Source organism: Capsella rubella, unplaced genomic scaffold, assembly GCF_000375325.1.
Source record: "Capsella rubella cultivar Monte Gargano unplaced genomic scaffold, Caprub1_0 scaffold_4, whole genome shotgun sequence".
Lineage (NCBI taxonomy): Eukaryota > Viridiplantae > Streptophyta > Magnoliopsida > Brassicales > Brassicaceae > Capsella > Capsella rubella.
The window spans coordinates 13,053,907-13,079,661 of NW_006238920.1; the positions used below are offsets into that span (position 1 = coordinate 13,053,907).

At 34.7% G+C, this 25,755-nt stretch overlaps 7 protein-coding genes and 4 non-coding genes across 13 annotated transcripts; 8 read left to right on the forward strand and 3 right to left on the reverse strand.

The window, feature by feature from the left end:
* Positions 1 to 1,307: 1,307 nt before the first annotated feature.
* On the reverse strand, positions 1,308 to 4,483 carry LOC17889494 (prolyl 4-hydroxylase 1). 2 transcript variants are annotated; one of them, XM_006294688.2, is made up of 12 exons: positions 4,225 to 4,471; positions 3,944 to 3,991; positions 3,620 to 3,676; positions 3,404 to 3,456; positions 3,070 to 3,135; positions 2,723 to 2,797; positions 2,486 to 2,560; positions 2,323 to 2,393; positions 2,176 to 2,227; positions 1,910 to 1,999; positions 1,700 to 1,792; positions 1,308 to 1,575 (listed from the first exon to the last, which is right to left on the reverse strand). In XM_006294688.2, exons 1-12 carry the CDS (start codon positions 4,286 to 4,288, stop codon positions 1,468 to 1,470), a joined length of 852 nt encoding a protein of 283 aa, XP_006294750.1. In that variant the 5' UTR covers positions 4,289 to 4,471; the 3' UTR covers positions 1,308 to 1,467. The 2 variants fall into 2 exon arrangements, with proteins under 2 accessions (XP_006294750.1, XP_023639472.1); XM_023783704.1 differs by lacking the exons at positions 1,308 to 1,575; positions 1,700 to 1,792; positions 1,910 to 1,999 and having other exon boundaries at positions 2,172 to 2,232; positions 4,225 to 4,483.
* Positions 4,484 to 4,634: 151 nt separating this feature from the next.
* Positions 4,635 to 6,308, forward strand: LOC17889552 (3-isopropylmalate dehydratase small subunit 3). The gene is made up of 2 exons (XM_006294796.2): positions 4,635 to 5,464; positions 6,162 to 6,308. Exon 1 carries the CDS (start codon positions 4,697 to 4,699, stop codon positions 5,450 to 5,452), a length of 756 nt encoding a protein of 251 aa, XP_006294858.1. The 5' UTR covers positions 4,635 to 4,696; the 3' UTR covers positions 5,453 to 5,464; positions 6,162 to 6,308.
* Positions 6,309 to 6,621: 313 nt separating this feature from the next.
* Positions 6,622 to 7,592, forward strand: LOC17889879 (3-isopropylmalate dehydratase small subunit 1). The gene has a single exon (XM_006294784.2). It carries the CDS (start codon positions 6,657 to 6,659, stop codon positions 7,425 to 7,427), a length of 771 nt encoding a protein of 256 aa, XP_006294846.1. The 5' UTR covers positions 6,622 to 6,656; the 3' UTR covers positions 7,428 to 7,592.
* A 289-nt stretch (positions 7,593 to 7,881) lies between these two features.
* On the forward strand, positions 7,882 to 10,385 carry LOC17887591 (protein CMSS1). 2 transcript variants are annotated; one of them, XM_023784060.1, is made up of 6 exons: positions 7,882 to 8,209; positions 8,367 to 8,562; positions 8,656 to 8,728; positions 9,700 to 9,749; positions 9,870 to 9,978; positions 10,108 to 10,198. In XM_023784060.1, exons 1-6 carry the CDS (start codon positions 7,918 to 7,920, stop codon positions 10,111 to 10,113), a joined length of 726 nt encoding a protein of 241 aa, XP_023639828.1. In that variant the 5' UTR covers positions 7,882 to 7,917; the 3' UTR covers positions 10,114 to 10,198. The 2 variants fall into 2 exon arrangements, with proteins under 2 accessions (XP_023639828.1, XP_006294761.1); XM_006294699.2 differs by having other exon boundaries at positions 7,883 to 8,209; positions 9,870 to 9,983; positions 10,108 to 10,385.
* Positions 8,894 to 8,978, forward strand: LOC111831294. Its single transcript, XR_002834550.1, has one exon. It is a non-coding gene; the product is annotated as a small nucleolar RNA Z122 (small nucleolar RNA).
* On the forward strand, positions 9,057 to 9,143 carry LOC111831293. Its single transcript, XR_002834549.1, has one exon. It is a non-coding gene; the product is annotated as a small nucleolar RNA Z122 (small nucleolar RNA).
* On the forward strand, positions 9,218 to 9,304 carry LOC111831292. Its single transcript, XR_002834548.1, has one exon. It is a non-coding gene; the product is annotated as a small nucleolar RNA Z122 (small nucleolar RNA).
* On the forward strand, positions 9,381 to 9,465 carry LOC111831290. Its single transcript, XR_002834546.1, has one exon. It is a non-coding gene; the product is annotated as a small nucleolar RNA Z122 (small nucleolar RNA).
* Positions 10,386 to 13,323: 2,938 nt separating the features above from the next.
* On the forward strand, positions 13,324 to 15,307 carry LOC17887823 (pirin-like protein 2). Its single transcript, XM_006295825.2, has 8 exons — positions 13,324 to 13,358; positions 13,442 to 13,744; positions 13,850 to 13,899; positions 14,030 to 14,068; positions 14,182 to 14,210; positions 14,304 to 14,366; positions 14,457 to 14,557; positions 14,651 to 15,307. The coding sequence occupies exons 1-8, from the start codon at positions 13,324 to 13,326 to the stop codon at positions 15,147 to 15,149; spliced, it is 1,119 nt and encodes a 372-aa protein (XP_006295887.2). The 3' UTR covers positions 15,150 to 15,307.
* Positions 15,308 to 15,757: 450 nt separating this feature from the next.
* On the reverse strand, positions 15,758 to 17,184 carry LOC17889889 (ras-related protein RABA5c). Its single transcript, XM_006294915.2, has 2 exons — positions 16,769 to 17,184; positions 15,758 to 16,323 (listed from the first exon to the last, which is right to left on the reverse strand). Exons 1-2 carry the CDS (start codon positions 17,100 to 17,102, stop codon positions 16,013 to 16,015), a joined length of 645 nt encoding a protein of 214 aa, XP_006294977.1. The 5' UTR covers positions 17,103 to 17,184; the 3' UTR covers positions 15,758 to 16,012.
* Positions 17,185 to 17,511: 327 nt separating this feature from the next.
* LOC17888902 (transcription factor bHLH129) lies at positions 17,512 to 22,329 on the reverse strand. Its single transcript, XM_006294584.2, has 6 exons — positions 21,995 to 22,329; positions 20,145 to 20,470; positions 19,133 to 19,264; positions 18,945 to 19,010; positions 18,790 to 18,858; positions 17,512 to 17,973 (listed from the first exon to the last, which is right to left on the reverse strand). The coding sequence occupies exons 1-6, from the start codon at positions 22,281 to 22,283 to the stop codon at positions 17,920 to 17,922; spliced, it is 936 nt and encodes a 311-aa protein (XP_006294646.1). The 5' UTR covers positions 22,284 to 22,329; the 3' UTR covers positions 17,512 to 17,919.
* Positions 22,330 to 25,755: the final 3,426 nt, after the last annotated feature.

The window sequence follows — 25,755 nt, forward strand, 5'->3', positions numbered from 1 at the left end:
AATTATTGATTTTTTAAAGATTTTTTTTTATTTAAACATTTTAATTATTTATTTAAGACATTGTCATTTTTAAAATTTTTAAAGATAATATCAATTTTGTTGAATATTTCTCCATATTTTATGCTATTGTAAAATATATAACATATTTATTTTTCTTTTATTTTTCCTAAAACATCAATATAAAACAAAAAAATATATATGATGATTTTTGTAACGCAAAATAAATATATATCATATCATAAGAGTTATACAAAATACAAATAACATAAACACTTGAATAAAATCATTAAACCAAATAAAAAATACTATAGATTCGATTTTATTAAATATTAAATTATTGTTTTAAAATATCTAAAAATGTTAAATATGTTATATACATGGAGATTTTCGAATTTAATTTTCCACTTTTTTGACAACAAAATTAGTATGATCCATAAATATAGGTAGTTTCTGTTTTTTATTATTTATTTATTTATTAAAACATTTTTGCTGTCATTAGTTTTGTTTGGCAACTGAAGTATATTTCATGAAATTTTTTTTTTTAAAATTGGGTCTGTTTGGCTTCAAGTTGTCCTTCCCAATTAATAGTATAGATTACTGTTGCTTTACTGCTCCTAAGTCTTTTCCTTGAATAATTCTTTTTGCTCTATTATAGATTAGTCATCAGTGTATCGAGTTATATGTATTTGTATAGTATAGTATCGATAATAATAAAATAAATAGAATTTCCAGCTACTACCTAAACTACTTCAATAATATTTAGAGCAGAATTAAGATCCCCACGATGTATTTGACGTGTCACACAAACAGCCAATAGAACAAGTGAACAACCATTCTAGTCTTTAAACCAGAAGTTTCAAATTATAATATCTTGATAATCTAAAGTTTTAAAACAAACAGTTTCTTAGGTAAAATGGAGAACTAAATAGATTTTGATGTAACTAAAAGAAGTAGAAATAGATTTTACATTTTACATTATTTAATAAAATATTCACAAGTATATAAAAGATTTTGTATAAGAATAATTTTCAGTAAAAGTGTTACTTATGTATTATTGTTTTCGTTTAAATATGACAAACACTGTTTCTCTACTTCCACCACTTTAGTATTTCATTTTCCCATTTATTCTCTGTTTTATTTGATAAGAAAAATACTGTAGATGGCTTCACTTCATCTCTACTTTCGATCTTTATTAATCTAATGGTACTCCGATCCAGTCCAGTAATATTCTCTATAATTTTAAGTTTTAGCAATCTGTTGGTTAATTTTTGTAACACTGACAGTAGTTTAGGATTTGCTGGGGTGGCTGAAATGTTAAATACCCTCATATCCATTATGTATGTAAATGACAGGTTTTAAAATTGAAGGGTCAAAAAAATAGAGTAAAACAAAACTCTGAGATTCTATGACATTTTTCAATATAAGTCCCTGTGTGGTTCCTTTTTGTTTTTATAAATCTAAAGTTCTTCAAGAAGTAGCTTTTTGCCTCATCCATTTTGTAGCAGACCATTTCTCCCCAGACAGAACTTCACATCCTCCATGTATACTCCTTGGATCTGACTGTCCATCGAGTCCCTGAATGATCCAGGAGACGAAATTAAACACTAAGCAGTCCATATGATTCATGTTTTTGTAGAAAGAGAGATAGATAGATTGAGATTACAAAAAAAAAAAAGAGAGATAGATTGAAGACACAAACCATGCTCCAGAAGAGAACTGCGTCTCCTTTGGTTGGTTTAACAGAGATGCCTTTCATGATTTTGCCACCACAAGTGCATTCACCATCACCAGCCTGCATTCTCAATACAGATCCAGTGTTTTAATTTGCATGAACAGAGAGAAAAAACAACTGTGTATTAACTAAAACAATTTGCAGAGCTAAAGAGATCTGCTAGAAGAAGAACTATACCAAAGGGAAATAAGTTTCTCCTCCTTCGACGTCATCGGTTAAATACATAAGCATCGTTGCTACACGCTGACCACCACGCTTCAAATTGAACTGTGTGGTAAACATAAGACAAGAAACGAGGATATATGATGAACACGCTTGATAAACGTACTTTTCAAATTGATTGTTCTTAGAAGATGAAATAAGGATCGAACTAAACATTAATGAGCAAAACCAAACACTAAACACTTATCAGTGATATGTATGAAACGGAACAGAAGACTTACAGTGTCAGCAAAGTAATCATGATGCGGTCTGTAAAACTGTTTCGGCTCGTATCTGCACTGCAGCAGATTTTGATTCATCAAATCAAGAAAACAGCTTTATTTGCTTCAAATAATAAAAACATAGTAAGGTTGCACTTGTGCACGCACCTTAGAACTTGAATAAGTTCTCCATTTTCCGCTGGTACTTGAGAAAAGACAGCAATTCGCTTTTCAATTGCCTAATAATAGCAAAAGAAAAAGAATCTAACTTACAAAACTGTCAAGTTGATTATAATGCACACTTTTTAAAAGATATCAGAGAGTGACCTACCTGTATTATTGGATAACTTCTTTCTACATGAGTTAGAAACATTCCGGAGCTTGTCCTCACATCACTTTTGACTCCCTAAGCAAGAAGAAAGTGATAAGAAAATGGGGAAGACTTTGAAGGCATAACTAGAGCATTTCTACTCATATCCAAAATTTGATTGAATCAATAGAACAATCAAGGCAGAGAGTGGAAGTAATAGAAGTTTTACTTCTTAAAAAGAAAGGTCATGTGCAGTACCTTTCCGGTTTTCACATCAACAACAGTGGAGATTTGAAGGCGAGGCCGGGCGATTGCTTTTAGGTATTCACATTCCTGCAGATATACAAATCAGGAAGCAACAAAAAAAAAACATTATGTTATTGGCAAGACAAAAAACTACCAAGAACTCTTTCGCTAAATTTTTAGGATAATGCTTAAAACTGAGCCTAAGATGTTTCTTTTTTGAAATCTGATCTTATCCTTGCTAAAATAGAGATGATAAGAACAAGTATCTCTAACTTAAGGCCTAACATCAGCGAGAACAGACAATTCTATAGTCAGCTAACTCAATAAAACAAACATTAATATATGGGGCGTGTGTATACCTCAGGACTTAGAAAGTCATGGAGCACAATAATTCGAGGAGACCAACTGACTACTTCAGGCTTGACCTGCACTAAAGCAAATTAACATTAGCTGGAAGCAAACAGAGCGGGACCTCTATTTTACAGAAGCAAAACAAAATTTGTGTAATTTTCTTATTTTGACATAGGATTAAGTATATTAACGAAATGTGTCAGTAAAAACTATGTAAAAGATTTGATTTCTTCTCCATCTACCATTCCTTTAACTGTACAAAGGAGTATAAATGAAACACTGAGGCAACCATTGGCCAAGAGAAAAAAAATACAATTGCAAAATGGATATGACAAGACTTACATTGCCAAGCCGTAACAATTCTGCATCTTTGTCATTTGCCCACCGGGAAACATCTGAAAACAAACGAGTCTTGACGTTAAACCGATTCTGTATCATAAATATCCACGAATTAAGCTCTCCAAGAAGAGTCTTATCCTAAAGCTAAGATTCAGATTGTTATAATTGAAACTGTTGTGTAAACCTATTATATAAAAACATAATTTTGATCACACAAACCTCGTAGGTAACGGGCGTTCTGGCCTCGAAGCCCTCTCAGGGATGGAAATCCAGTTCCTGAATAAGAAAGAAGAAAGGAGAAGGTACTGAGAAAACAAAGGAAACTACAACAATCAAAAAGATAATAATCTTCATAGTTTCAAACATAAACTACAATGAAAATCCCTGATTCAGTACTGCAAATTCAGTGGCATGGTAGTGCTTACTCTCAATCCCTTACAATAGACCTAAAATCACCATATATCCATAATTCTATGACCAAACACACATCCACAAGTAAAACAGACATAAACATTAAAAGAGAGTGAAGGAAAGAGTTTGTACCGTACGAATCTTCCAATCTATTTATAAAGGCCAGTTGTAACAAGGAACCTGCAGAATTCAGGACAAAAAAAAAAGAAAACACAATCTTCATGAATTAACAAAGAGAAGGTTCAATTTCAGAGTCGTCTCCCAAAAAAAAAAAACAACCCAGTTTCGTACTAGAATCTCTCGGCAATGACAAGCAACTTCAACTAGGCCGTGAGAAAAATAAAAATATAAACTTTGAAGATCGAAAGAAGAATTCAAATGTAGAAGACTATAAATAGAGAGAGAGAGAGTACCGATGATCATTCCGACAGTGACAAATGTCAAGAGACCGAACACGATCTTCATGGCAGGAGCCATGTCTCTCCCCGATCTCGATTTCCGACCAAAAAAACCAAGGAAACTTGGGAGAGGTAAAGAGAGAGATCAGTAACAGTCGTTTGGAGGAGGAAGAAGGAAAAGCGAGGAGCTGCTTGAGATTTGTCTTGGAGAAAAACGTCAGAGGAGTTTCTTCGTGGGATCTCTCTCCTCTGCTCTTTAAAAAAGAAAAGGCCTTTTTTCTTTTTTTTTTAAACAATTTATTTTTTTTTAATTAGTCATGGACTCTTTATTGATTTATTTTTATTTCCTTACACTAAAATAAAATAGCGAAGGAGAGTGGCAATTTGGTAAATAAAAACGGAGACCAATTTATAATCGCAATTCTTTTTGTTGACTGGCTTCACCAATCTCGACCACAGCAAAGACAAAAGAGAAGAGAAACAAACAATGGCGGCTTCTCTGCAATTTGGAAACCCTACATTGTCCCGAAACCTATCTTCTCCAAACAACTCTTCCTCTTTCGCTCCCTTCCGATCTCCATTTCTCAGATTCAATTCCACCTCCGTCGCTTCCGATTTCAAACCCCTCGTTTCGAGAAATGCATCCTCATCCTTCGTCACTCGCTCAGCCGCCGAGCCTCAAGAGAGAAAGACCTTCCACGGCCTTTGCTACGTCGTCGGTGATAACATCGACACTGACCAAATCATTCCCGCAGAGTTTCTCACTCTCGTCCCTTCGAATCCAGACGAGTACGAGAAACTCGGTTCCTACGCTTTAATTGGTCTCCCAGCTGCTTACAAGGAGCGATTCGTTGAGCCTGGTGAGATGAAGACGAAGTACTCGATCATCATCGGCGGTGAAAACTTCGGATGTGGATCGTCACGTGAACACGCTCCGGTCTGTCTTGGTGCGGCGGGAGCTAAAGCAGTGGTGGCTCAGTCTTACGCTAGAATCTTTTTCAGGAACTCTGTGGCTACGGGTGAGGTATATCCTCTGGATTCGGAAGTTAGGGTTTGTGATGAGTGTAAAACAGGGGATGTTGCGACGGTTGAGTTGAGGGAAGGTGATAGTATTCTGATCAATCATACGACGGGGAAAGAGTATAAGCTGAAGCCTATTGGTGATGCTGGACCTGTCATTGATGCTGGAGGCATATTTGCTTATGCTAGGAAAGCTGGGATGATTCCTTCTGCTGCTGCCTGATTTTGCCATCAGGTATGATCTTTAAACCAAGCTCGTAATTGTCTTGTGGAAGATGAGGATTGTTAGTTGATTTTAGAATGATATCGAAATGGGGAATAACATGAGAAGTTGACACGGATGATGCAAAACTTAGTGTTCGAATAGAAGAAAGAGGACACAAGTCGAGTATAAGCAATTCACTAACGATTTTTAGGTAGTATGGTGATGATTCGCTCAATGTCTAGTGTAATGATGATTCTCTGTTATGTAGTAAAAGTGGTATATGAGATTTGGATTCTTAGTTGATTTTGAAATGAGACTGACATTGATGATGCAGAACATAGTGTTTTAATAGAGAAATAGAACACAGTAGTAGGGATTTTGGTTTTGTGTGAGAAGATGATAATGACTGTTTCTGGACTTAATCGCTTATAAAGTGTTTCAAATGTTGTTCCTTTATCCACTTAAGACTTACTTTTCCTTTTCTTTCATCTTTCCATTGGTTCCATGAAAGTACAAAAACCTGAGCATCTATAGGTTGCAATTATTTAGGGTGTTGAACTTAACATATGTAGAAGTTAAGTTTTTGGTTGTTTATTTTCCTCCATCTTCACATCCATCAGACTAGAGTTTCCAAGTAGAACAAAACATTCTTCTTCGTCTAATGATTGAGATTTCTCTAAGACCCTCCTCTGTCTCATATTGGATGTTTGTTCTATTTGTTTTGCAGGGGTCAATGCGTGCGCATGAGAAGTCTCTTCAAAGGTCGTCCATCCTGTGATCCAATAAAAAAATAACAATAAAATGTATGTTTGAACCTATTTTATGCTTTATGAATATATATGACTGTTGGTTTAGTTTTCTTTCAGTTTCTTCTCTGCATAGTTTCCCATTTGAAACGACGTTTTCTCTCATCTCTTCCACTAAATATAAGATTCTTCCGGTCGTAACTCATAAGAACAGAACAAGAGCTCTCCTTTTCTCACACAGTACAACAAGTATTGTAGCACATTTTTGTCATTAGATAGAAAATTAGAAATATTAAATCTTCTTTTCGGGCATCCATTTCTAGACTATTCGTTTAACCGTGACCTACCCAAGTGCCTCAAAACGCACGTTTGGGATTCTAAATGGCACTTTTGTAAATAGAAGGGTACAAACAATTTCCCTTTTATATTCGTTCCATCGTCAGCTCTCTCCCTCACTCAACAAAGCAAAAGAAACAATGGCGTCTTCTCTTGCTACATTGCCCCAAGCCTTACCTTCCTCATCAATCAAGCATTCTTCTTCTTTGGCTACTTTCCGATCGTCTTTCCTCAAGTTCAACGGTTCCACTTCCATCAACCCCTCTTCTATCTCCCTCACTTCACGTGGCACATCCTACACGACGATCATCCCACGTGCTGCCGCAGCAGGATCCGACGCTAACGAAGCCATAGCCAACACCACCTTCCACGGTCTCTGTTATGTTTTGAAAGACAACATAGACACCGACCAGATCATCCCAGCAGGAGCCGCTTGCACCTTCCCAACGAATCAGCAAGAGCGTGACGAGATAGCTGCTCACGCTCTCTCCGGTCTCCCAGACTTCCACAAAACCAGGTACGTTGAGCCAGGAGAGAACAGATCAAAGTACTCGATCATAATCGGGGGAGAAAACTTCGGTTGCGGATCGTCACGTGAACACGCTCCGGTCTGTCTCGGAGCAGCAGGAGCTAAAGCCATAGTTGCTGAATCCTACGCAAGGATCTTTTTCCGTAACTCAGTGGCTACGGGAGAGGTGTTTCCGCTAGAGTCAGAGGTTAGAGTATGTGAGGAGTGTAAGACAGGAGACACGGTGACGATCGAGCTGACTGAAACTGGTGGTTTGTTGACTAATCACACAACCGGGAAAAACTATAATCTAAAGTCCATCGGTGATGCAGGACCTGTTATTGACGCTGGTGGTATTTTTTCTTATGCGAGGTTGATGGGAATGATTCCATCATTAACTTAATCATATCATAATGTTATGTTGGATCATGTATGCATAAGTCTTCGTATTCGAGTATGTGTGTTACTGTGTTTAGAGTTCTCTATTTTCTTAACGTGTTTGTTTGTTTTGTAATACTGCTCTTATTGTTATCAAAAGAATAAGAAATCAAAGTCCAATCTGACGACATGTTCCAAGATATGTAAACATATAACTACGCTTGTGTGACGATAACTATGCTTATGAACACAAATTTTTAATTTGATATAATTGTATCAAAACTTTCTTCATATACATCGCATAATTTCTTACTCTACTAAACCAATTGGAACCTGTTAGTAATTTAGACCAATTTTGTTTGGTTTATGGGAATTGGTCGGTTTAACAAGCTGGTATAAAAGAACCGTTGATAAGCACTTGGTTCGAAAAAACAGAACATGGGCTAAACCTAAATGTGTGGCTCTTCTTTATAACGCCGCTCTTCTTCTCCATTGTCTGCATACACTGATAAAACATGGCAACCACAGAGGTAAAACCCTCTGCCAATAAAAAACCTAAAAAGATTCGAAATCCATCACTGGGTCCGAAGAAAGATTTGAAGAAGAAGAAGACTAAGAAGTCGAAAGCTCCCCCCTTTGATAAGACCATTGAGAAGAGTGGAAGGAACGAACAGAGAAGCGAGAACAACGACGATGAGCTGATATCAGAACCGGTAACTGCCTCTGAGCAGCTCAGCTACTTTTTGAATCTGCTTGAGTCCGCCGTTAGTATCCGGGTTTCTTCTTTGGAGCTCGATTCCATTAAAGGTTCGTTCTTTGTTTTATCCAGCTCTGTCTCTATCGATACTAGTAATATACCATAAGAGTTTAGGGTTTTAGATCCCATATACGAGCTTTGATCATTGATTTGGCTTATTAATGCTCCGGGTTCTTATAAATTGTAGATTGTTTTGTCTGATTGCAGATACGTGTGTAGTTGAGTTATCTCAAAGATTGGCTCAAGATGTAAGCAACTTGGGAGAGCATATAAAGTTGTCTTGTGGATCTTCATGGAGAGAGACTCTTTGTGAAGGAGAGTCACTTGAAGGAAATGTTGATCCTGGAAACCCATCTGTTCTCGTCATCTGTTCCTCTGCTTTGAGATCTTTGGAACTTCTAAGGTATATTTTTGTATTTGTATCTATGTTATTGATTGTTCTATTACTTGATTGAATACAGAGGTGCTTAGACTATGCCCTGTCTCATATCTGTAGGGGTTTGCATTCACTTACTAAGCAGTGTCCAGCAGTGAAGTTGTTCTCAAAGCATTTGAAGGTTGAGGAACAGGTAGTGTTCTATTCTTATAATGATTTTCCTTTTTAAAAGTTGACCTAATTCGAAGCATATAGAGAAAAGAGATCGAATTTAAACTACCATGTCGAGTTTTTCGTTACTGAATCTTGTTTGGGTTCTCTTGTTGTGTGGGCTGCATGTTTCTTGCTTCTCTGAAACGGTGGGATGTGATAAAAAATACGAAATCTCTAAGGCAATTTGCTCTGCAGATAAAAATGTATTTGCACGTCAGTCTGATCCTGTTATATATGTATAACACTAAGAGCTTAGTCGGTGCATACTCATGTAGTTCATTTCTTTCTTCTTTAATTCATGTAAAGGAATTGGGAAGTGATGATAAGATATATCAGTATGTCATAGGCACATGCAATGCTGAACAAACATATTTGCACGTCAGTCTGATCCCGTTATATATGTGTAACATTAAGAGTTAGGTGCATACTCATGTAGTTCATTTCTTTCTTCTTTAATTCATGTGAAGGATTTGGGAAGTGATGATAAGATATGTCAGTATGTCATAGGCACATGCAATGCTGAACAAACATATTTGCACGTCAGTCTGATCCCATTATATATCCATCATTAAGCGTTAATGCATATACTCATGTTATTCTTCCCTCTCTTTATATTTCTTCAATGTTAAGAGTCTGGGAAGTGATGATAAATATATCGATATTTCATAGGCATATGAAATGCTGAACAAAATATTTGCACGTCAGTCTGATCCCAGCTCTTGTTTTTGTTTCTTGATCTGCATATAAGACTCGTAAGAATCTCACATCCTAGCTCTTGTTTTGGTTGGAATCTGAATCAATGATATCTGCTTTTGTCTTCAAAAAAACTTTTATATAAAAGCAATGTTTTTAAGAAAAAAATTGTTTGTGTTCTTAACTCTGTTTTAGATATCTTAATCTCATTGTTATATAAATTATACAAATTTCTAACTCAAGTTCACTGTGGTGCAGGTAGCTCTGTTGAAGAAACGGGTTAATATTGGGAGCGGCACACCAAGTAGGTTAGTAAATCTTATCACTTTCTTCGACTTATATCAAATTGCATCAGTGTCTCGTAACTTGTATGTTCATATACTTGTTGCCCTATAGCTTCTGATTGTCCTCTTTACTTTTATGTGCAGAATCAAAAAGCTAATTGATATAGAGGCATTAGGGCTTTCCCGTCTAGATATGATTGTGCTGGACATGCACACAGACGTCAAAGGGTTTTCCTTATTCACTTTGCCTCAAGTCAGGTTTGGTTTCCTCCACTCTTAAACAATCTGTTCCATTGTCCATCATCATCAAAACTACTTATTCTGATCTAACACACGTCAATGCTTGTTTCTGATTTTTTTTTGTTTTGTTTGAGATTGGCAGAGATGAATTTTGGGATTTGTATAAAAACTGCTTCCACCAGAGAGTCTTAGAAGGAAGACTTCGTATCTGCATGTACGGTCCGAAGCCAGCTCCAAACCTAAAGAAGAAGAAAACTAAATGACTGAGTGTTTATTAATTGTTGTATCAAATTCTTAAAATTATCAACACAAATCCTTACTCATCTGTTTTCTCACCTCCAAGAATTCCCAAAGAATGCTTAACCATAAACCGGAAATGAATTTCCTTAAATCGAGCTGATGCGCCAATTCAACATCGAAGCTATTCTATTGCAATTTTCCTATAGTCCTTTGTCTATACGTTTTATACTCTTCAGTTATTTTATAACTGTATCAAGTCTGGATTTTTATTTTATAATTGACGCATTAGAGATTCTGTGAGAGAAATGCAATATTGTGTTAGAGTGTTTTTGGCCTAAAAGTAGTGCACTAGTAAGATTCACTGAAAAGAAAATCCTATCAAAGTCAAAACATTAATAAATAATAAAGTATATTATCTATTTTTAAATAAAGTATATCCTATATATATATCTGAGGAAGTGTGTTTGTGTGTTTTGGGATTGTGGGTTTGTCCAATAGATGGTGGGGAAAGAAGATCACACAAATGCAGAAAATAGTGGAAACAGCACCCAAACCAAGAGAGCTTCTAGATGTTTGACTTTAGAACTTTCCATTAAACAAGAAGCATTCAAACTAGCTAGTGTCTTTTTTTTAGTTTTTGTGAAAGATGATCCCATTATAGCACACTTTTAAGATAATGTAGATTTCTCATTGCTTTTTAGTTTACAGTACATGCATACCTCTATTTGATTAGTGTTGCTTGTGAAATCACTAGTACACAGTATATGATGAATATGTCAACTGAACGATCGACTTAATGCGTATTTTATTTTCAATCCTATTTTTCGTAATGATTGATAAACACACTGAATTTTTAGTCAAATGGTTGTGTAGTGGTTTATCTTTCCATATCAATTTTTTTGGGTCTATTGATATGATATATTTAAGGTACGATGACGAAAGAGTAACACTTTTTCCTTAAGTTGTTACTAATATTGTATATTACACCTCATAAACTCATATTTTTTTTGTAGTCGTATAGATTTTGTGTATGGTTGCAAAGTACGATTTAAGTTTGTAGATAAATATGATCAGATTGACACTTATCAAGCAAATAACTAAATTAAACATACGAACCTCATAAATCGATATAGAATGTGGTTTTGAACTCTAAAACATAGTGTAGGATGAACCTCTAAATCTCTCATTAGCTAGGTATATCATCCATAGTTTAAAAGTTATAATTACTTTTATCGTTCATATGATTAGGTAGCCTACTGGCAAACAGAAATGAAGGAAGTGTGTAATAATTGGATGGTCTTATTAAATATTGAGAAGGGGTCCATCTTTATATAAAATATAGTTTTCATTTTAGCAAAGGAGAAATTAAAAACAAAACCCAAAATAGCACACGTATTGCTTAGGCATATTGTATGTCACATATTTGATTTGGATGTATTTATTAGATCAGATAGTTTTCATTTTCAAGCATGATGTGTGGCTTCAAACTGCAGAGGCGTGGAGGGAAGTCATCCATATGCATGCAGGCTCTCCAAAATGAGGTAAAGAGTACTGTGGGAATATACCGAGAGAAGTTAGACATCGAAATTGTACTTTGATATTTGAGTGATTACATATCTCTTTTGTTTTAGGAACAATGTATGCTATGACATGTAACCAAAATGATACTACTATATTTGAGATATATATACGATCGATCGGGGGATGAGAAATGCATGATGATAACCACTAATATTTTCCATGCTTTTGATTGCAAGATTTGACAAATCTATTAAAAAATACTTAAGATTAGATGTCATATATATTGATCTTTTTATATAAAATTCTTTTACCACAAATGTAATACAAAAAAAAAAAAAGAGAAAAAAACAATTCAATTCATCCTTTATATGTTTCTGATAGAAAAAAGGAACACAGAGTGATCGATCATCCTGATGATGGCCAAATCATTTCATTCCTATATCTGATATTTAATAGAAAGTGACATCTTTTTATTTCTATGACGTTAGCATGATGCCCCATTTATGTGTTTCTGATATTTTCCAAAGGAAAAATGCGAAACGCCTTTACTTGCCTTTCTTGTTCTTTAATTAAATTCATACGACGACAATAATAATAATAATAGGTTTTATCAGTTGATGATGTATCGATACATTTGGATGACGTCAAGGTTACATATGTGTCTATGTATGCAAAAGTGCCACGTGTCACCTCCCTAAATTACACGCTGGCTTAGTTTACTGCTAAATCTCTTTTACTTTTGAACTGGTCTTCGATGTTTTTATCCTTCTTATTTTTTTAATATAAACTTTTAAAACTGGGGATTATCTGATAGTTTTCATATCATATTGGCCAAAAGCAAAATTTATTTATTTAAAATTTCGTCTTATTTTCTTTTAGCTTAAAGTCTAGTTACTTACTTTTCACTCTCTTTTTAGTTAAACTGGTTATATCTCATAAAACATTTTCTTTTCTATTTTGCATATTAGATAACTGAGTTAATCAGTCTACTCTACAAACAAACCGAATCGGCCACAATTAAAACTGAACTTTGTATATAATGAACTATAATCTTGTGTTCGATCGAAGAAATAAGAAGAGAGACTAGACATTTATATAATGAACTATAATCTTGTGAATATTTATTTTCGTAAACTGGTTGAATATCAACACTCAAATTCGAAACTAGTGATTACACTATATACTTGTGTTAAAATAACATAGCAAATCCTATGTTATTTGAATATAAATTTTAAAAAGTTTGATGAAGTTTAAGGTCACTGCACTATGATTTTAGAATCTCTTGTAATTAGAAACATTAAAGAGATTGGATTTTATTGACTTTAAGAGATTTTAATGGATTTACTTAGTTAAAAAATATTAAATTTCATTTCTCATGGTTTTAGGTAAGATTTATGAGAATTTTATAACAAATCATTAAAATTTTCCATAAATATACTAAAAATCATCAAAATTATATTAAAATTATATCTTATATTCTGAATGTTTGATTGAATTCAGTCTTAAAGTTTGGTGGAAAAAGCTTATTATTGGACACATAAAAACGCTAATAGATATATGAGAAAAGGTTGGATCATAATGACGTGAGGATGACACAATGCATCCCGTGTTGGTTCCAAACAATGCGGCGGTGTAAGCTTTTTGGAAGCCCCATTTTAGGACCCCACTGACCATTCAAAGGCGTCTTCATCCTCTTTCTCCCCATCTATAAATAGCCACACACAGAAGAATCACATACCCCAAAACACACATCCAAATCCGTTTTATACAAGACAAGAAATTAAAGAGACGACGACGACTTGTTTATTAAAGTATATGAGAAGAGCTGCTGCTATAAACAGAGCAAATTCGCTTGTTGGAGGATTGTTTTCATTCAGGTTTACCAAACACGTCAAAGCCATGTCTTCTTCTTCTTCTTCTGCTTCTCAAGATTTCGTATCAAGACCTGTCATCAAGAAAGTCTTCGCTAAGCTTCAAAAAGAAGGCGATGGAGCCGTCGTTAGACGTGGCATTTCCAGGTTCCTTATAGCTTATAAGACTCTCTCTTCTTCTTTCTTTGTTTTTCCATCTCTGAGGAAACTTCAAGTCTGAGAGATTTTATGTTTTCTTTTTTATGAATTCAGGAGTGAGCAGAAGTTGTTGGATCCGTTCTTGATGTTGGATGAATTCTCCGGTATAATTCTTGAATTTGCTTTAGAAAAGAACAGCCAGTTTTTTTTAATGATTTATTATTTATCTACTAAAGAAACAACTATTTTATTGATGATGATTCTCTAATTTCTCTTTTATTTTCTTTGGAGCAGTTTCGCCTCCAGCTGGATTCCCTGATCATCCTCACAGAGGTCAAATATCACATTACATTCATAGATTATATATTAAATACCATTTTAGGTTATCTAATGTAATGTCTCTCTCTCTCTCTCTCTAACAATTTTGTGGAAATTATGATCAACAGGTTTTGAAACTGTTACATACGTACTTGAGGTAATTAGAAAAAATAAATTTGGTGATAATGAATCTTTTTTCTAAAACGTTTTTAAAATGTTATCTTATTCGAATGTAAACTTTTTGGTTTAGGGAGGAATCACTCACCAAGACTTCAAAGGCCATAAGGGTACAATCTATGCTGGTGATGTTCAGGTATTTTAAAAGACTTTTAAAATGATTCTATAATTTAACGATTTTTAGATACTTAATAAAAAGCTTCTGGACTTGTTTTTTTATGTACAGTGGATGACTGCAGGAAGAGGAATCATTCATTCTGAAATGCCTGAAGAGGAAGTTAACACAGGTTTACAACTCTGGATCAATCTTTCCTCCAACGAGAAAATGTAAATTTTAAAACCAACTCGCTTATTCTTACATATTTATTGAGAGTTTCTTAACCGGAATCTGATTCTTTTAATTGACTTTGGTTTCGACAGGATAGAACCAAACTACCAAGAACTGTCGCATTCAGACATACCAAGCGCTGAAGCAAACGGTGTTGAAGTCAAAGTCATAGCAGGAGAATCAATGGGAGTTCAATCCCCTGTTTACACGAGAACACCTACTATGTTTCTTGATTTTACTCTCCAACCAGGAGCTCATATCCACCAGAACGTTCCTGAATCTTGGAACGCCTTTGCTTACGTTCTTGAAAGCGGTGAAGGCGGCTGCGTTTTCGGGTCCTCGAACGCTTCCCCTGTTTCAGCACACAGCGTTGTGGTCTTCGGACCAGGGAATGATGGTGTTAGCGCGTGGAACAAGTCATCTTCGAAGAAACTGAGGTTTGTGTTGATAGCTGGAGAACCAATTGGTGAACCGGTGGTTCAATACGGTCCTTTCGTGATGAATACTCAAGCTGAGATTGATATGACCATTGAAGATTATCACTATGGTAAGAATGGTTTCGAGATGGCTAAGTATTGGATGTCACAATAAGAGACACCTAATAAGTTGATCTCTATTTTATTATTTTCTACTCTATTTTTATTTCATGTGTGTTTCTAATTGGACGATTATAAAATGAAAATAAACATGTTTCTTTGTTTGTTTGTTTTTGTATCCTTTGCTAAATTTGTGGGTATGAACCCATTAAATCCAAGGCTGACTTTTTTTTGTTCAGTTCCAACCTAGTAATCATCATTATTAAGTCTAAATTACAAACTGTTCATACTAATTAACTAACGTATGAAGAAAGCGCAAGACACTTTCTATGATTCTTAGAATGTCAAATGTGAATAAGACAGAGACGAAACCATTGTTGAATACCAAACGCGTATTAACATGGTGAAGTGACATAAACATGATTGTTACTTTAAACATCTTTTACTATACTGTTTCATAGCAAAGTGCGATTCTAAAAACATCACTTTTGTGATGCTAATTGCAAAATTTAACTTTTATAATATAATTTATCTCAAATTACTATTTAACTCTGTTATTTTATAAAATTAATAGAATCAAAATTAATTCCAATTTCTAGTATACTGATTCAACTAGTGGATGCAATGAATATCTTGACAGCGTTAAAATCAAAAAGTAAGATAAAGAGCAACTGGAAAATATAAAAATTGACTTAACACTCGCAAGTTTACAAAAGTTACAAGTAGGAAGTATAAATGAGTACACAACTTATACACTGACCAAACTTCTTATCCAATTTTGCTCATATTTCTTCTGTATCTATAACAAAGAAACTCAAAAATTCTTCTTCTTTTGAGAGCTTAAATAATGTCTATGTCTTTCTATAAGTTTCAACCCGAAACCAATCCTCATGACAAAGAGAAATCGGTACAAAGGTGTTACCTCGAACAGCAAGAGAACGTCTTTGTTCCTTCGTTGTCGTTCTTGACCAAGCTAACCCGATTCACGGATAGTTCTTCTTTGTAAGAATCAGAGTTTAATTGCTTCCGACTAATGTTGCTGTAGATCTCACGAATAACCATCTCGAAAGCCGTCTTTACATTGGTCGAATCCAAGGCTGATGTCTCCATGAAAAACAAACCTTCAGACTCTGCAAGGCTCTTGCCTTCCTCTACGCTAACTGCTCTTATGCTCTCGAGATCACACTTGTTTCCAATAAGCATTTTAGCTACTGTTGTATCAGAATGAGCTGCACCAAGATTCATCATCATTGCCAGAACTAGTTCTAAACCAAACTTACCACAATTTGAAAGCTCGGTAGAGTATATATAGATGCAAACATGCCTTTAATTGCTAATTTCTTATAGAATGTTCATCACAAATTCTACTTGAAGAGAATGTAACAGTTGGAAACAATCACTACATCACTTCATCATGATCTATCAGAGAACCTAATGAATAAGATAATTTTGACTTGACTTTGAATCAAAGTCTAATGAAGTCATCATCTCACTAAATCTTCAGATCTAAAATATTCGCACCAGCAGCATCACTATCGCAATGATTCAATCCTAAAAATCCACACCAAACTAATCCAAATCCCTACTCCAATCGAAATCAACGCTCAGATCTCACTCACAGAACAAAGCAGCAACAAAGAGAGGAACACAGAATAGGAGATCGATAACACATACTGTTGAGCTCGTCGAGCCAGCGACCGACGTTTTCGAAAGTGGAGCTGCGAGTGATGTCATAGACGACGAGTGCTCCGACGGCGCCGCGGTAATAAGCAGATGTAACAGCACGGAAGCGTTCCTGGCCGGCGGTATCCCAAATCTGAGCTTTGACCTCTTTGCCGTCGATGAGCATGCTCTGAGTCTGGAACTCGACGCCGATGGTGGCTTTGGAATTGGGATTGAACTCGTTACGGGCGTAGCGGGTGAGGAGATTGGATTTGCCGACGGCGGAATCACCGATGATAACAATCTTGAAGAGGTACTCTTCACCTCTCTCGTCGTCGTCCGACATTTCTCGATCGTGTCTTTCTCTGTAACGCTTTGTTAAGAGGAGAGAGTGATTAATGGAGTCTTTTGTTTGGCTTTATTTGCTTGTTTTTGTGAATTGTGAGCTCAATCAATGTTTTTCTTTTTTCTTTTTCTTTTTTTGCGCATGAAATTATATTCCATCATTAACAAAAGTATATTTCTTCTAAGAAAACTAAAACAATCCCAAATCTAAATTTATTTCCTTTTTTTGTTTTATATAACTGATCTGAAATTGTTAAAGAAAAGACATTTAAATTTCTTCACAAGAAAAAATAAAAATGGTAAGTGTAAATTGGGTTTTCACTGATATTAAAAAGGAAAAATGTTGATATTCTTACTTCTTCTTCAAAATATGATATTTGGTTCAATTAAAGGTTAATGATCATATGATATTCGGTTTCTTTGAGTTCATTCAATTCACATATCAAAACTTAGGATTGAGTTGCTATATACACACACAAACGCACATCTCTCTTTCAACTCTCAAATAAATGGGTTTTGTTGCTCTAATTAGCTAAGATTAACCAACAAATTAAGAAGAAGAGAAAAGAAGAAAAAATCGATTTGATGGAATATTAAGTTTATAATTAGGGTCAAGACTTTGAGAGAGGTTCAAAACCACCTTCATTATAATCCATCGATCATCATCATCACTTTCTTTATACTTCCCAAAATATAACTCCCTTTCTTTTGCTATGTTTCTTTCTTGTCTTTTGAATTTGGTGCTTGTTCCTTCGTCTCCTTTGCTTCTATACTTTATTGTATCTCTCATACTTGGAAACATATCATGACATGCTTCATCATCGCTTCTTGCATGCCCCGCAAGTACATCTCTCCATTCCCTTTTCCAGTGACTGCGCTTAACAAATATACAATATACTTACGTAAGTGTGAAATAAACAAACACCATCTGTGACCTGTGTTCTTTAAATCCCATTTTCCATATGTATGGTTTGATGTTTCTCAAAAAGTTCAATATCGACTACTTTTTCCTAGCTGTGCATACTTGAATAAGAACATGACATGTGAGTTTATGGTAACTCTCAGAATCTAACCTCAAACATGTCGCAGACCAATGCATTGATTGACTGAATGATATGTATATAATATAACCATATATATATATATATATATATATATGTGTATGTTTTAGTAGATCAATTATACGTAGTTATGTTAGTACTTTTATTATGAAAGTTTAGAAGAGTATTATTATTACTTCAATTATGGAAACTTTTTTTAAAACAAAACTATATAATATAATCTATGTTAATAGCTGAAAATAATTTAAATGAACCTTATTAACAACTATTATGAGAAGAACAAAAGAGAACATGACATTATTTTAGTTAAGACTCACTCACATGCATGACACAAATATTTATCAATTGAATGTATACATGATCATCACCTAGAGTACTTACTTCAAAACTTATTGTTGTCATGTAATTTTCGCAGTGGGAAGAAAATCCATTCGAGTATAGATTGATTCGTGAAACGATTGGGCCATAATAATGCACCACTATATTACCATAATGTGTTTATAAAAATTCTATAATATGGCCTTATGGTAATATTTTCTCAACGTATACAAAGATTTCTACCTTTACTTCATTTTTCAGAAAATGTCATTTTGCAGAACATATATAGATCAGTATATAAGGACGCACCTCTACTTGGTGCTGAAGACCTTTGATATGTTCGACAGCCAAATCCAACATGTCTGCGTAGCTCGTTTGCTGCCAATATTTTCAAACCAAAAGTTATAAACAAGAATTACACCGTAATAACACAAGAAAAAAAAACATTAATTAGTATCCCTTACTTTATCCATATTAGGCACCAGTTCTTGTAGTTTCTTCAGCTTCCCGCTTATTCTTGTTCTTCTCTCCTAAATAGACAAAACCATAAACCAAAAATTATACTCTTGGTTTCCCAAATAAATTTATCTTACATGGCGGCGATATACTTATAATGGAATCAAACTTATCAAACTAATAGAGTAAAACTAACCCTTTCAGCGATGCTGCGTGGATGAGTCGCGAAGCCTCGCTTGGCCCTAACCCTACAAGGCACCGAGTCCTCTGGGATGTTCATCAAGTTCTCCATTCTCGCCATTTCCAGAGATGTTTGCGGCATGCTAAACTAAAAAAAATCAAAACCATATATATTATTGATATGAAACTAATGAAACCACTAAATAAACATCTTAACCAAATTAACCAAAATATATATCAATGAAGAAAACTTCACAGTTCACACAATAATCATTTGTTTACAAAGGGCTTGTGAACAATACACATAAATCAATCATCATAAACCTCCGCATGCTATTTATATGTATGTATTACACAAAACCACTCAACTTTGGCTTCTGCACACATTAACTTTGACGATTGCATTCTTATTGGCATTTATTTCAACTTCGAGTTCTGTTGTTATATGATACACACTAGAATATTTTTAGGTAGCATACAACTTGTGAGACATGCATACATAGATCAATCATATATAACTATTCTTTAGGCTATTAATTTGTTTGAATCAGTTATAAGAAACAACACAAAAATACATTTATTTGCATACGACTACTTGAACAATAAACATAGACATGCACACAAAACCAGCTGTAGAGTTAATTTAACGTACCACACAAAACCAGCTGTAGAGTTAATTTAACAAATGCATAATTTGGCCTTTTCACTCATGAACTTGTGACATAAACAGTTTTGTCGGCAATAGTTCGACTTGGAATCCTAACTTTATGGAATCTAAATGATTTATAGATTCCATATTATATGACACACACTATAATATAGATCAATCATAAATAAACCTTCTCTCAGCTAATAAGCTTACACAATTAATATATACTACTAGCTAAACTTTAGGCATATTCACTCTTTTCACCCTTTACCTAGAAGAATCCAAGAATTATTAACTTTGTTGTATAACAAGTTAATCTAAAAAGTATGCATACGATATAAATACATACATTAACGGCGATTAACCGAATAGATAATACCTGAGTTTCTAAAGTGAAAAAGTCGGAGTTCTTGGACCGTTTTCCCGGTTGATCAATGGTGAAACTGATATGAGAAGACGAGTTGTCCCAGTTGTTACTATGGTCATTTCCAAAGCTCATACTACTCGATGCGACACCGTTTATAGCCGCAGCAGTCGCTTCGACCTCAGAGATTCGCGGTAGAGAACTATGTTCTTGATGACTACTACTCCCGCCTGAGTATCTCAGCTCCGACTTCAACCTCGAAGGCCCTCTCTCTCCTCCTCCTCCTCCCCCTCCCTGGCCTCCTCCGCCGTATCCTCCGTTTGGCCGTCCTAGAGAAAAACCTGTTCCCTCATCCATTAACAAATTTTGATCGAAAGAGAGAGAAAGAGATGTAATGTAATGTAGTAATGTAGGGTTATGTTATATATGTATCTCAGTATTTTAATAACTAGTATGATTATTTTTTATAACTGTACAATACAAGAAGAGAATGGGTCGTATTCAAGACTCGATCGAGGACCCCTTCCTTTGTCTCTCTCTACTTATATTTTATTTATCATCAAATTGGTAGAGAATAACGATTCATGAGAAGAATCTTTAGAAATATTCACTATTCGAATTCCAATTATTATTATTATAAAGATGACTAAAAACGTATAATATAATAATGCAAGAGGGGGTAAAATTTTCTTGGGGATCGCACATGGATTACAGGGGAAAGTAAACCGGATGGATACAATGAACCGACGAGCAAATTGGCCAAAAAAATAATAATAAAAAAGAGTACTTGCAATGCAACCAAACACTATATAGTAATAAAGCTTAATATATATAATGACAAGTAGGCGTATCCAAAAATCAAACATAGTGACTATGATGAAGCCATGTCAGCAAGGGTCGGCCCTTATGGCTGCTTTGTCAGAAGAAAAAGAGCAAGTGGGTTTCTTATTTTATTTCCAAGTGGACGAGGAGGACTATACTTTTTTCTTTTTTTTTTTAATTTCTTTTTGCTACGATTCGTTTTTTTTATAAACATATTACTTTTGGCAAGTGCATGTTTTTATATTACACGCTATTTTACATTATTAAAATATACAACTTGCCTCTATTGGAAATACGTATTTTCTTTATTCATGCCTATATATAAATGTATATGTGACTAATTATGATCAACAAACAATTAATGGTTCATTTCTCCAGCCAGAAAATGAAAGTGAAAAGTGTGTATAAAGATCTAGAGATTTTTTTTTTGGTGGAATATAAAGATCTAGAGATAGATTGAACTATTAAGTGTTTGACAAAAATAAAAAATAAAAAAAATAATTGAACTATTAAGTAAACCAAATATCTATTAGAAAAGATATTTTGAAAAATATATAACATGTGTAATAGATTTTCAATTACGTGGTGGATGAGATCACATTGTTCTTTTAATTAAAACAAAAACAAAAGTCGTATCCCTTTATATATGGAGGTAAACCAAACATATTCCAAAGTTACAACTTTAAGTCGTCGAAACAAAATCAAGACTGCCATGAAATATGGTAGATAAGATTACAGTAAGTCAAAATTACGCGTTAGCTAGACCAATTTACTTAAGGACTCGTTTATGGTCATATATAACATAATCAGTTTTATTTTTATTTGATGATAAATACTGTTAAAAATGAAATAATGTGAAAAAATATAGAATAAAACTATAATAAATGTTGGTATACCAAGTTTTCTAATATTTTTTTAAAAAGGTTTTTAACACATAAAAGGAAAATTATTCAAATGCTTATTGTTATCTGAAAATTACGTAGGCTAGATTCAGTTCTAATTAAAATTACGTAAGAGAATAATACAAGAATCCAAAAAGCTACCGTTGGGATCAGTTGGAAAATGTTGGTCGTAGAATCCAGCCGGAGAGCTTCTGTGTCTGAACAAAGAAGAAGATGAAGCTCCGGAATCGAATCCCACGGAAGACGGTTCGCCTGAGATGTAATGGCCAACGACGTTGGGATCGTGCTGTTGCTGCTGCCGCGGAGGATGGTGGGTTTGAGAGCCAAAAGAGGAGAAATCGCGAGTGGCTCCGGCTGCTGAGTCATATTGATTGTTGTCCGCGTCGCCGCCGTCTGGAGCGGTGGACTTAGAGGAATTAGGAGGGTACATGAAACCCGAACCGAATTAAAAAAAAAAAAAAAAAGTTAATCTGATGGTTAAGGAAAAAAACTCTTGAGAGGAGAAGAAGGTTGAGAGGGGAAAACTGAGAGAGAGAGAGAGAGAGAGAAAGAGATTATGAGTAAGTTTTATTAATTAATATGATAATGGCGAGAGGGTTACTAATTATAGTTAAGGATTGTTAATATTTAATTTAACGAAGCAATTAGGGTAACAATTTAAATTAGAGCGATGGCTTTGTGCCGTGGCCTTCGTTGTTGTGGCTTGTGCGTGCTTGCTTGACGAAGAGAGAGTCTTCGACTCACTCACGGTCCCCGTCAACGCACGTGCACCTCACGTGTTTGACAGATGGTGGTTTGACGTTATTTAAGACTTTTGATTCATTATCGTTTTTTTTCCATTGTAACTTTTTTTTTTTTTTTTTTTTTTTTGTAAAAGGCTTGCAATTTATTAAAAACATATGTCCAATGTACTATTTCCGGAATAGGCCCATACATTAATCCCCTTAAGGCCCAGTCCAATTACATCAAACCAAACTAGATAACCAAACCAAAATCGACCCAGGTTAAAACTAATCTAAACCGGTAGCTAACCAATTTAAATCAGAAACCCTAATATACTATCAGAAAACCTAATCGTAGCCGCCTCCCCACAAAGCTGCGAATACTCGCCGGCTCAGGACCACCGGCGAGCCAGGTAGACGGGAGCCGAACGGAGAAGGTGACACAGGACCATCACCATCCCGCCACCGTAGAGTCGTGAAGAGAAGGAAGAAGAGACCGATCTAAACAAATCCGAAAGCCTCAACTCAGAAATGATAGAGAAAAAGCGGTAGCGAGTAGATCTAGGTAACCAACGGCGGTGGCTTAGCTTTGCCTTTCCAGCCGTTAACCTCCCCCGTCAAACGGCCGGCCGTGACGAAACCTCATGCGCCTCCAGTCAGCCAGATCTAACCGCTGAATCTTGCTCGTTCCTCGTCGAGAACCTCCTCCTTCTAACCGCATCGCCACACCACCATCATAGCTTTTACCGGTAGTGTCTTGCGGAAGCTTCTCCCCACCACAGACTCCCTTGATTTCGATTTGGTAACTTCGCCGGTAAGGATGAAACTGACTACGGATGAAGCGCCATGGACCATGGGTTCAGTCGACGCTAGGCATGACCACGGTTACGGTTAATGCGGTTATGGTTAATTAACCACCGGTTAACGGTTATAATTTTTTAACCATAACCTTAATCATTATATATACGGTTAAGACGGTTACGGTTATATACGGTTACGGTTAATTACGGTTACGGTTAAATACGGTTACGGTTATTTGATGATTATTATAATATTAATATTGGAGATAAAAAATTTTGAAATATTATTTATTTTACAAGTAAAAAACATATTTGATTTCAATTATTTATAGTGAATTAGTTAAATCTGGGTATTGTATACAGTTATAATATAATTTATTTTAAAATTTTAAATATGCGGTTAACCGAGCGTTTAACCGTACGGTTAACCGACGATTAATTACGGTTAATTATGGTTACGGTTAATTAACGGTTACGGTTATTATTATTTTTTAACCGTAACTAATTTACTTTTACGGTTAACGGTTACAATTTTTAACCGTTTTATACGGTTACGGTTCGGTTACGGTTGATAAACGGTCCGGTTACGGTTAAAAATACGGTTAAGGTTAGCTTTTGGTCATGCCTAGTCGACGCCGGAATCGCCGGATGAACCCCTCACACGGTGCAAGAGATTGTAATCAGAAGAAGAGAAAGGAGGAGAGAGGAGAGAGCCGCGAGTAGATCTCACGCGCTCAACCTCTCTTTTTTCTTTAACTTGGCATCATTAATTATAAACAGTGAAGATGTTGGTTGGATATGTCACTATCATATGTAATGTAGTATATAATCTTTTGGTTTTTGTAGGGTTGAATGGTTTAACTACTTTATTAATAGGATCTTAGTACTAATAAAACATCAATAAAGTGGAGTTATTATGATGCATCGATAGATATCGTCAATATATATTATCTCCGGCGATGTATGATATGATAAAATCATTAGAGCATATAAAAGAAATTTTAATTTCGTAAGAGAGAAGCGAGTACCAAAATAAATGGTGGATCATATAAACTTGGGTGACTTAGGTTTACTACATAATTATTGGGTATTTATGTTTTGAGGGAGATGAAACTGTAAAGATGCATATGGTTTAAATTATGGTCAAGTGGGTCGTTAAGATTCCATTTTTGTATTAATAGAGGAAACAACTTGCTGTTTAAACTTTGTACTTTTATTATGGTTTACAGATGGTCAGAGAGAACTTATGATTTATTTTGATTATAAACAATAAAATCTATTTAATTTTCTCGTTCATGTTTTCGAATCGACAACCCCATATGATCCAAGACAAGGGTAGACCATGACAAAAACTTCCATTTTACTTATTTATACGATTACTAGTTGGTTTTTATTAATTATAAAAAGAACACAATACACTTTTTATTATTAATTAATGGTGAACGTCCATAGATTAGGATTAGAGTAAGCCCATTGTATTTATTTTTAAAGTGTGGATTCCACATTTCTGTTTAAGATGGAATCTTATTTTTGACAATTCCCTCAATCATGCTGCCTTCACTAGCTTACTATCATAACCAATATGAGTACGATTGCTAGTGCCTAGTGGTGATGAGTTCAAGCCGTTTGCCGACTGTTACCCCAATCTTGCCGAGGATATAATGACGAGGATTCTTTAGTGACGAGTACTTTGGTCGCTGATCCTTGCTAATAGAACCATAGTGATAGTGTTGCTTTTTCTTGTTTCATCTCTTCTTGGTAAGATTGGTTTTCGTTTTGGATAGAGATCAATCAACTCAAAGTACATATATGTTAATTTTGTATTTAAATCACTTACTGTCTTTCTCATCACTCTCATTTGGGCTTTGTCATTGGGAAACATTTATAGTTTGAATGTTAGGCCTCCATCAGCTTTGTCATAATTCAAATTTTAAGTTAGTTCTTACGTTAGGCAATTATCAAATCATCTGTAACTTATTTAATACTAGTAGTTGGCCCGCGCTACGCGCGGGAAGCTAATAATTTTTTTTTTTTTTTTTTTTTGCAACGTTTGTTTTGTTAGTTTTTTATTGCTATCATTTTTTGTTATTTTATTTTTCATATGAGTTTTTTAAGTTTATATTAGTTTAATATTTGAAATGTTTATTGTTATTTGCTTAACTGTAAATTAAGCTCAAAATATTTGATACAACTTTATATTTCATAAGCCTTCAATTCATGTAACCCTCAGTAAATTATCAAAATAAATAGCTTACCGTATGTATGCATTTAATAAGTTCATCTTATATAAAAGTAATATTATAGACTGACATATATATAATTATTTGCATTTCTATATTAAACTATATTTATTTTGAAAACATATTATAACTATTTTTTC